We start from the raw sequence: 11,012 nt of genomic DNA, 5'->3' as shown, positions 1-11,012 counted from the left end.
GGTATTACAATCATTTGAAGCCATTACAAGGATTGATTGCTAATACAAAATAAGGAGTTTCAAATAAGCCTAGGGTTTTACAAAAAGATGAACCCTAGATGTCCACAAAATGTCCCTCACCGGCGACCACGCTCAATAGCCCCAGCAGCAGCCTCTATAAATCTATTTATTGCATCCATTAGGCTTCTAAAGTGATCTCCCTGAGATTGATTGAGGGCTGTCACTAGTGCTTCAAACTCATGAGTTGCCCTGTCAATCCTTCCTCTAAGTTGGGCAGCCACACTGCCCACATTGCCTTCAGGGCTCGTCAACTCTTGAAGACCATCTGATATGATCTTCAATTCAGCCTGTATCTCACATGATCTTCTAGTTTGGTTTGTTGCCACACAAACCAATTCTGACCCTATAGCTTCCATCTGAATTTTGATTTCCTTCAATTATTCTAGGAGTGCTTCATGTGAGGTGCGGATGGGAGCTAACTCAGCAGAAATTATTGATCTCATCTCTTCCCTCATCTGCTGGCACATCATAGATGCTAGGGTGTGCATCTGCTCATCTGATAAGGACATCGATCCACAAGCTGGAGGAGGAGGCATGGAAGTGGATGGTCCAGCCGAGCTGGAAGGTACATCAGGAAAGCTCTCCATATGATCTGGAAAAGGCATAGGGCTATGTGGAGGAGAGAGGTGGACAGGCTCCTGATGATGGATCTCAGGCTCTATAGTTTGGGATTTTCTTTTGCAGACCTTAACCCAAGACCCGTCTTTCTTGTGAAACTCCATCCTATGTAATGTGCTCTCGTTGTAGTAATCAGTGTTTCTCAAGGGTTTCTCTGGCTCATTTTCAGGGATAGGAACCTTAAGTGTTTGAAAAGTAGGGTGAAGACCATCCCATATGGTATGCTAAATCTGGAATACCTATGACATATGGAGATGTAGTTCAACATGAGCCTAGGGAGGTTTAGGGGAATCCCTAGCAAGATGTGGTGCATAATGGCTAAGTCTCGCTCCGAAACGAAATCGAAGCGACCGGTTTTTGGGAACAAGACCCTGTTAATTATGCTCAAAAGCAATCTCATTTCAGCATTGAGGTCTTGGGACTTGATTATGTCAAGAGGACCGCAGTCTTCTCTACCTAGGATTAGGTTTAAGGCAACTTCCCTTTGGGGATGTGAGGTCGGAGCCTCACCGTACTTGGGTATTTGTAACAAACTAGATAAGATGTCCTCATTGATTTCTACCAATGTGCCTCGGACATATCCGGTGTACCCCGAGCTCCCTAAGGCCAAATTGCTAAAGATTTCTCTCATTAGGCCGGGATAGGTTGACATATTTAGGGAACATAGGTGTTCCCAACCTTGGGCACGGAGTCTCTCTCCAATAGAGAACCTCTCACTAGCTAGGAAATAAAAATCGATGTATCTACCTGTGGTTACTGTGCGATTCGCACAGGAGGGGGTCACGGTTGGCGGAGCAACCGAAGGAGACGGCGCGGATGACTCTTCCCTCCGTTCCTCGTCGTTTGCCACTCTAGGATGCCTCCCACCCGTACGCCTAGCTTTCTTAGGTGCCATGGATGGAAATCTAGGGAAATGGGGAGTGATTTTGGTTCGATTTGTGGCGGAGAGAAGATGGATGCTAGGGTTTAGGGTTTCGTTGGGGATGAAGGAAAGCAGCTCGGGACGACTCAAGCTGTTTCGACCTATTTAAAAAAAAACATTCGTTCTGTTCCCGAGACGTCTCCGCGACTAATGCGAGACGTCTCCCCGGGGGGATGTCTCTGTGATTTGCCAGAGACGTCTCCGGCACTGAAAAATTTCAGAATGATTCCTATCTTTTTCCAATTTGTTTTATTCAACCACAATAATCAGCTTAATTTCTTTTGGCGAATATAGAGTGAGCTTGCTTGTGATCCTTCCCCTTAATGATACATCCTATAAAAGTTTGACAATGATTTTTGAATTATCAATATTGAAATGAGGAATGTTTGACCAAATTTCGAATGCCTATGGAATAGGCTCTAAAAATATCTCCATGAAGAGTCCAAGGGAGGGTAACCATCCTCCGGAAAGTCAAACATCATCTAACTTTGATAAATTCATGTTTTCACTTATTAGGCACTAGGTTTGCTATATGTGACCTTGAAGTGTATTATTAGTTTGAGTAGCATTCACATGTATCTCTAGAGCTTACAGAGCATTGCATATGCTTGACAAATTAAATCATTTAAGCTATAGTGTTGAAATCAACTCATGCTTGCATTACAAATTCAATCTATTTGCTAGGATCATACAAGCACAAGGCATTCCTTAAAAAGTTGAACCTATCTTTACAAAGGGGCTTTGTAAAGATATCGGCCAATTGATTTTCAGTGCATACATACTCAATTAATACATCATTTTTCAGCACATGATCCCTTATAAAGTGATGCCTAATCTCTATGTGTTTTGATTTAGAGTGTTGGACAGGATTTTTTGTTAAATTAATTGCACTTGTATTATCACATCTAATTGGAATGTTGTCCATTTTGATACCAAAGTCTTCAAGTTGTTGCTTAATCCAAAGAACTTGGGCGCAACAGCTTCCGGCTGCAATGTACTCAGCCTCAGCTGTGGACAAGGCAACTGAATTCTGTTTCTTGCTAAACCAAGAAACCAAGTTTGCACCCAAGAATTGACAGGTGCCACTTGTGCTTTTTCTGTCGAGTTTGCACCCGGCAAAATCAGCATCGGAATAAGCAATTAAATTCAAATCAGATTGTTTAGAATACCATAAGCCTGCATTAGATGTCCCTACTAGATATTTGAATATTCTTTTAACAGCTTGCAAGTGTGATTCCTTAGGACATGCTTGGTATCTAGCACACATGCAAACACTGAATAATATGTCTGGTCTACTAGCAGTAAGGTAAAGTAAAGACCCTATCATACCTCTGTACAATTTGCAGTCTACACTTTTACCTTTTCCATCTTTGTCAAGCTTGCAACTTGAGCCCATGGGTGTGCTGATTTCCTTTGCATCCTTCATCTTGAACTTCTCCAACATTTCCTTGATATATTTGGACTGACTGATGAAGATGCCTTCCTCTGATTGTTTTATTTGTAGCCCAAGGAAGAAGTTTAGCTCATCCATCATGCTCATTTCAAATTCTTCCTGCATAAGCTTAGCAAACTCTTGACAAAGACTATCATTAGTAGCACCAAAAATTATATCACCACATAAATTTGTACAAGCAATAAGTCATTTTCTTTTCTTTTAATGAAGAGTGTTTTGTCTACATTTCCTTTTTTAAACTTATTTTCAATTAGAAAATTACTTAATCTTTCATACCATGCCCTAGGGGCTTGCTTAAGTCCATACAATGCTTTATGCAATTTAAAGACATAATCTGGATGTAAGTGGTTTTCAAAATCTGGAGGTTGTTCTACATAAACTTCCTCCATTATATAACCATTTAAAAAAGCACTTTTTACATCCATTTGATAGAGTTTGAAATTCATGAAGCATGCATATGCCAAAAGTAGTCTAATAGCCTCTAACCTGGCAACAGGAGCAAAAGTTTCATCAAAATCTATGCTTTCCTCCTGATTGTAGCCTTTGGCTACTAGCCTAGCTTTGTTTCTTATTACTATTCCATCTTCATCTAGTTTATTTCTATATACCCATTTGGTGCCTATAATTGAAACATTAGGGGGTCTTTTCATTAGAGTCCAAACTTGATTTCTTTCAAATTGGTTTAATTCCTCTTGCATAGCATTTATCCAATTTTCATCTTTTTCGGCTTCCTCTAGTGATTTAGGCTCTATTTGTGAAACGAATGCAAGATAATTTCTAGTATTTCTTAAGGAGGATCTTGTCCTTACCCCTTGTGAAGGGTCACCAAGGATTAGATCCCTTGGATGACCATGTGCATACCTCCATTCCCTCGAAAGATCTTGATTTCTTGCTTGGGGTTGATCTTCTTCATCTTGCTGAATTGTATCTTCCTTGACTTCATCCTCAAGTTGTTTGTCTTGTATGGAGAACTCCTTCATTCTGTCTTCAAGTATACCTGCATCACCATCTTCTTCTTTTCTAGAAGAATCTCCATTAGCTTCATCAAAAACAACATGAATGGATTCTTCAACAATGAGAGTTCTCTTGTTGAAGACCCTGTATGCTCTACTAGATGAGGAATAACCTAAGAAGATCCCCTCATCTGATTTAGCACTAAACTTACTTAGATTGTCCTTTCCATTGTTTAAAATAAAGCAGCGACAACCAAAAATATGAAAATAACTTATATTGGGCTTCTTATTTTTCAGCAACTCATAAGGTGTTTTCTTTAAGATAGATCTAACTAAAGCACGGTTTAAAATATGGCAGGCAGTATTGATTGCTTCAGCCCAAAAATATTTTGGTAGATCCGATTCGCACAACATGGTACAAGCCATATCTGCTAGTGTGCGTTCCTTTCTACCACCCCATTTTGTTGGGGTGTCCTAGGAGCCGAAAAATTGTGATTGATACCGTTTTCTTCACAAAATTTTTCAAAATGCTGATTTTCAAACTCGGTACCATGATCACTCCTAATTCTTTTAGTTTAAGATTAAGTTCATTCGAAATCCTATTATGAAACTTGATAAAAGCGGAAAAGGACTCATCTTTGTGGGCAAGAAATGAAACCCATGTAAAACGTGAAAAATCATCAACAATTACAAGACCAAACTTCTTACCCCCTAGACTAGCAGTTCTAGTGGGTCCAAATAAATCCATGTGAATTAGTTCTAAGGGTTTTGATGTTGAGACTATGTTCTTAGATTTGAAAGAGCTTCTTGTTTGTTTCCCTAGTTGACATGCAACACAAATCTTGTTCTTTTCAAAGTCTATTTTTGGTAGTCCTTTGACTAGATCTTTTGTAATCAATTTAGAAATTAAATCCATGCTAGCATGCCCTAACCTACGATGCCATAACCAGCTAGTCTCATTGACATTGGCATCCGTGGCTACAAGACATTGGCCATCCTTCATGGTGAGATCATCAAGGTCTACCATGTAAACATTTCCAAGTCTATGTCCCATAAGTATGATCTCATTGTCAATTGGACTACTAATTATGCATAGGAAAGATTCGAATGACACTTTAAAGCCCTTGTCACAAAATTGACTTATACTTAATAAATTATGTTTTAATCCATTAACTAACAATATATTGTCAATAAATAAGGAGGGTGATATGGAGATTTTACCAACGCCAATGATTTGAACTTTAGCATTGTCTCCAAATGTGACTACTCCTCCTTCTTTTGATTTCAAGGTGACAAAAAGGCTCTTGTCACCGGTCATATGCCTTGAGCAACCGCTATCAAGATACCACATTCTCTTTTTGCTCCCGGCTGCAAGGCATACCTGCAAAATAATCATGTGAAGCTCTTAGGTACCCAAGTTTTCTTGGGTCCTTCTTGGTTAGTGTAGTTGGTTTCCTTAGGCACCCACATTTTAGTTGTGTTTTTACCCTTTACAAGTGTGTTCTTATTGGTTTGAATCTTTCTTTGAATACAAGAATAAGCTTTATGTCCACTTTTCCCACAATAAAAGCATGTAGGTTTTTCAGTTTTGACATCTTTTGCTTTTACAAAAAAGTTCTTTAGATATTTTTGTTGTTTGCTAGTTTTGTATCCTAATCCGGCTTTATTAAAAACAGCTCTTTGATTAGATAGAATAAGAATTAATTTTTCCGAGCTATGTGTAAATTTCTGTACAATTGGTTTATACTTGTGTAGCTCATCTTTAAGGTTCAAATTTTCTTTAGCTAATTCTTCCTTATCATTTTTAAGGGATTCAATATTTTGTGCAAGTGAAGTATTACTATTGAGTAGGAGTTTGACTCTTAGATTTAATTTCTTAATGAGTGTTTTTGCCGTTTCATTTTCAATGATAAGTTTTGAATTTTTATCTTTTAGGTCAATGATGCTATCATTTTCATAGCTCTCTTTTTCAATCAATAGGTTTTTAATGTCATCCTTTAGTTTTTGATTGGAGGCCTTTAGTTCTTTATTTTTTGCTCCTAACATACCACAATCATTCATGAGTTCTTGGAAAGCTTCATATAATTCTTCTAAAGTAAAATCTGTAGTTGAGCTTTGACATACCTCATCGTCGTCGAATGCCATGAAACACAAGTTGGCGGCTCATCCTTCTCTTCCTCGGAGGAGGATGTGTCACTATCATCCCAAGTTGCTTTCAACGCCTTCTTCTTCTTCTTTCCATAGTGCTTCTTCTGTTGAGGGCATTCGGAGCGGATGTGTCCCGGTCTCTTGCAATCATAACATATGATTGGGTCTCTTTTCTTTTCTTTTTCTTTTTCTTTTTCCCAATCATTTCTCCCTCCAAACTTCTTTCTTGGGAAGGTCTTCTTTCTTCTCATGAATTTTTTGAACTTCCTTACTATTAAGCCCAAGTCTTCATCTTCACTCTCTTCTTCACTTTCACTGCTTTCTTCTTCACAAGCACTTGAAGTAGCCTTGAGGGCGATTGTCTTCTTCTTTGGCACATCTTCTTCATGTTGCTTCATTGTGAGCTCATGCGTCATCAATGAGCCCAATAGTTCTTCAAGTGCCAAAGTGTTGAGGTCTTTAGCTTCTACGATCGCCGTGACCTTCGCTTCCCAAACTTTTGGCAAGGACCTGAGAATTTTCCTCACAAGTTCTGAGTTAGTGTAAGATTTACCCAAATTCTTTAGACCATTTATTATATCAGTGAAGCGTGTGAACATGCATGAAATAGTTTCGTTGGGTTTCATCTTAAATAACTCATATTTGTGAACTAGAATGTTCATTTTAGACTCTTTGACTTGATTAGTACCCTCGTGGGTAACTTCAAGTCTATCCCATATTTCCTTGGCGGAATTACAGGTGGAGACTCTATTAAACTCATTTATATCTAGAGCACAAAACAATGAATTCATGGCTCTAGCATTGAGTTGAACCATCTTACTATCATTCTCATCCCAATCCTCCTCAGGTTTGGGAACCTGAACGCCATTTACTATGTGAGATGGTTCGTGTGGTCCTTTGATTATAACCCTCCACAAGGCATAATTTTGTGCTTGAATGAAAATTCGCATTCTAGTCTTCCAATAGGAATAATTTGTCCCATTGAAGAGTGGAGGTCTATTGGTAGCCTGCCCCTCAGCAGGAACATTGTTGAAGGGTGTTGCCATTTTGATCTTTGGCAAAGACGGTTAGGTCTTCAAGAAATACACAGAGCACCTGCTCTGATACCACTTGTTGCCCAGAGATGGTCACCCAAGAGGGGGGTGAATTGGGTGTTTTAAAACTTTTTGTCTAATTAAACAAAAACACACAAGTGTATGTGCTAAAGTAAAAATAAAGTTGTAAGCACAATCAATCGCAAACGCAAAGGTTTATAGTGGTTCGGAGCTTCCACTGCTCCTACATCCACTCCCCAAACACCTTTGGGAATTTTCACTATAATCAGCGATTACAGTCCGGTAGTTTTTCGAGTGAACTACCCAACTCGTTGTTTTACCCCGGGCTAACAACGAACCCTACAATCTCCCAATTTACCTAGGCTTGGGACGCCTATCCCTTGTTCCAAGTCCCTTGACTGGAACAAGCACAATATTCAAATGTTTTACAAGGATTTACAAGCACTTATGAAAGCAAATAGAACAATGAAGAACAACAAAACCGGAAGAACCCTTTTTGCCGTTGAAAGCGTGGATGATGGTGGTTCTTCCGATGTGGATCACGTTGGCTTGAATACAAGCTTTGATTGTCGAGTGGGAGTGAGTAGATGAGCACGAAATTAGATGAGGAAGACTTGAATGCACTTGATTTCTCCTCTTGAAAGCACTAACTCCCTTGAACCTCTTTCTCTTTCTTCTCTCTTGAATGATCTTGTGTTTGGTTGGTGAGAAGTTGTTTTAAGGCACTTAAAAGCTCCTTTTTATAGTCCTACAAGCAATAGATCCGTTAGACACAAAAATATAACTGTTTGAAATTCAAACAAACCTGCAAAAGTGTGTCAGTCGCGTCCCAGGCGCTCCGGAGACGTCTCCGCTTGAACGCGAGACGTCTCGGCTGTATAAAAAATCTTTTGACGATGTTGGAGTCGACTCGGCGCTTTCTGGGGACGACTCCGAAGAAGAACAGCTCGATTTCTTATTTTTCTGTTTTTCTGAGAGAGTCTGCTCGGCGCTTTCTGGGGACGTCTCGAGATGTTTGTGCTTTATGCATGAGGACGACTCCGCGACGTCGGGGACGACTCCAAAGTTTTATCAACGAAAAACAAGTCCTCTGGAATCCCTGACAGAGTCGACTCCGTGCTTTCTGGGGACGTCTCGGGATGTTTGTGCTTTATGCGTGGGGACGACTCCGCGTCCTTCGGAGACGACTCGCGCGCATCCCTTGAAATCGGCCTTTCTGCCGTCTCTGAGAGAGTCGACTCCGAAAAGTCGGGAGTCGCGTCCGACCCTGCGAGACGCCTCGGCAGGTGCCGAGGACGTCTCCAGACGTGCCAGTTTCTCCTCTACGTGCCAGAGACGTCTCTGGAACAAATCGGAGTCGTCTCGGCTGCCCCTGATCCGTTTTCTTCATCTCAAAAAAATCTTCAATAAATCCTTGAAAAATATGAGAACATGCCTTGACAATTCTTAACAATATTCTTAGTTAAACACCTGAAATGCTCAAATGAATTGTTAATATAAAGAGAATTATACTCTAGTGTTTTGTATTCATCAAAATCCATTAGGGGGTCAACATAAATCATCTATTCGAGGCAAAGGGTACTTGTTCTTTATAGTGACTTTATTCAATTCTCTATAGTCAATGCAGAGTCTCATGCTTCCATCTTTCTTTTTCACAAAGAGCACTGGAGCTCCCCAAGGTGACAACTAGGTCGTATAAAACCCTTGTCCAGTAAATCTTGCAACTGATCTTTCAATTCTTTTAATTCAGCTGGGGCCATTCGATAAGGAGCTTTAGAAATCGGACCTGAACCAGGTACAAGATCAATAGTGAATTCAATTTCTCTGTCCGGTGGCAATCCTGATAACTCCTTGGAAAAGACGTCCGAAAATTCATTCACTATAGGAATATCCTCTATCTTTAGTTCATCTTATTGTATATCAGTTACTGAGGCCAGATAACCTGTGCATCCTTTCCTTAACATTCGTCCAGCTTGCAAAGCCGAGATAATATGAGGAAAAGCAGTTCATTGGTTCCTACAGAAACTGAATGCCGGTTCCTCCGGAATTAGGAAGTTTACCTTCTTGCCATGACAGTCTACTGAGGCATGCTAAGTAGCAAGCCAATTCATCCCTAGAATGACATCAAAATCCCGCATATCAAGTACAATCAGATCCACAGGTAACTCCCTATCTATTATTTCAATTTTACATGACTTGCATATAACATCAGTGCCCAACATACCGCCTACTGGTGTCTCCACATAGAACTTAGTGGTCATGGATTCACACAATATGTCATGTGTTTTGACAAAGTTTGAGAATATGAATGAATGTGTGGCACCAGGATCAAATAAGACATAAGCATAAATATCAGATACAGGAATAGTACCTGTCACCACTGCATTAGAAGCTTGTACATCTTGCTGTGTAAGTGCAAATACCCTTTCTTGAGTCTTTGGCCTCTGGCTTCCTTCCATTGCTTGCGTAGATTTATTCTCGTTTCTTTGTGGGCAGTCTGCAATTTTATGACCTTTCTGTCCGCAATGAAAACAAGAACCTGTAACCCAGGGACAATTTGCAAATTCATGATTACCGCCACATCTTGAACACTTCCCACTCTCATTTTTGAGATTTCTATCTTTATTTGGCTTCTGAGTTGGATTCTTGAAATTCTTGTTTCCCCCTTTAAATTCAGCAGGTCTGTTTCTTTTCTTTTGGTTTGTTTCCCTTTCAGCAAAAGCTTCATTGACTTTCCTTTCAATGATTAAAGCTTTATTCACCACAGCTGCGTAGGTAGTCAACTCATAGGGTACCACTTGCTTCCTAATTTCAGTCTTCAATCCCATCTCAAACTTGTGCACTCGGTCTTGCTCATCCTCTACCAATTTCGAAACAAATTTGGCTAGTTCTGTGAATTTGGCTTCATATTCGGCCACTGTCATGCCCCTTTGCTTCAAATGGATAAATTCTTGTTCCTTCTGTGTCCTTACACTCCGAGGAAAATATTTATCATAGAATGCTTTTCGAAATTTATCCCAAGTGAGAGGTTCCCCATCATGTTCAAATTTATGCTCCAACATCTGCCACCAATTAAATGCTTCTTCTTGCAACATGTATGATGCAAACAGAAGTTTTTCATCATCCCGGCATCTTAAGACAGCAAATGCTTTTTCCATCTCTGTAAGCCACTTGTCTGCTTCCAAAGGTTCTGTAGTTCCCGAAAAGCTAGAGGAGCCAGCCTCTTAAATTCAGCCATGCTGCTACGATGTTCACACTGTTCCCCTCGTACTTGCTGTGGCTGTGTCTGGAGCAACTACGCTTGTTGTTGGAGCAACTGCTATTGCACCTGCTGTTGCATTTGCATGAGGCCCACCATGGTCTGCATAACCTGGCTTAAGCCCGGTTCCTGTCCCGTTTGAGGGCTTATGACTCCCTCCTGCTGAGGGATACTCCCAACCTGTTGGGGTGTGCTGTCAGCATGCCGGTTCGGTGTCTCATCTGCAGCACTAACAGTAGTCTTTTTCGCCCGACGTTGAGGCATCCTGACCTATATGCATCAAATAACAGCAGATTCATAAAATGAAAGCTCACCGAATTAAAAATAATTTTTTTTATAAAAATAATCATCACATTCTTCACACCTAACGTCCCAATATCCCTAGTGTCTACCCACCTATACTCATATCGGGTATGATTCCTTGTCTTAGATTCTATCCATGTATGCTCTGATACCACTTAAGTTGTCATGCCCCCGTCCGGAGATCGCGAGCCGGGGGTCGCGCCAACTGCCGCACACCCGTAGGAAACTCTCTCCATGAACA

At 40.4% G+C, this 11,012-nt stretch overlaps 1 protein-coding gene across 1 annotated transcript; it reads right to left on the bottom strand.

Moving 5' to 3' along the window:
• Positions 1 to 9,299: 9,299 nt before the first annotated feature.
• LOC149751346 (uncharacterized) lies at positions 9,300 to 10,367 on the bottom strand. The gene has a single exon (XM_089927295.1). It carries the CDS (start codon positions 10,365 to 10,367, stop codon positions 9,300 to 9,302), a length of 1,068 nt encoding a protein of 355 aa, XP_089783421.1.
• Between the last annotated feature and the right edge of the window lie 645 nt (positions 10,368 to 11,012).

The sequence above is a fragment of the Phoenix dactylifera genome, chromosome 14, assembly GCF_051530095.1.
Source record: "Phoenix dactylifera cultivar Ajwa chromosome 14, Ajwa_hap1_PhDact_Kaust_v1.1, whole genome shotgun sequence".
Taxonomy (NCBI): Eukaryota; Viridiplantae; Streptophyta; class Magnoliopsida; order Arecales; family Arecaceae; genus Phoenix; species Phoenix dactylifera.
Note: the sequence above shows the minus strand (reverse complement) of the source record. Positions and strands in the feature narration are given on the sequence as shown.

Coding starts and splice junctions, on each gene's coding strand:
- LOC149751346 (XM_089927295.1), bottom strand. CDS start 10,367: ATGGAAAAAGCATTTGCTGTCTTAAGATGCCGGGATGATGAAAAACTT.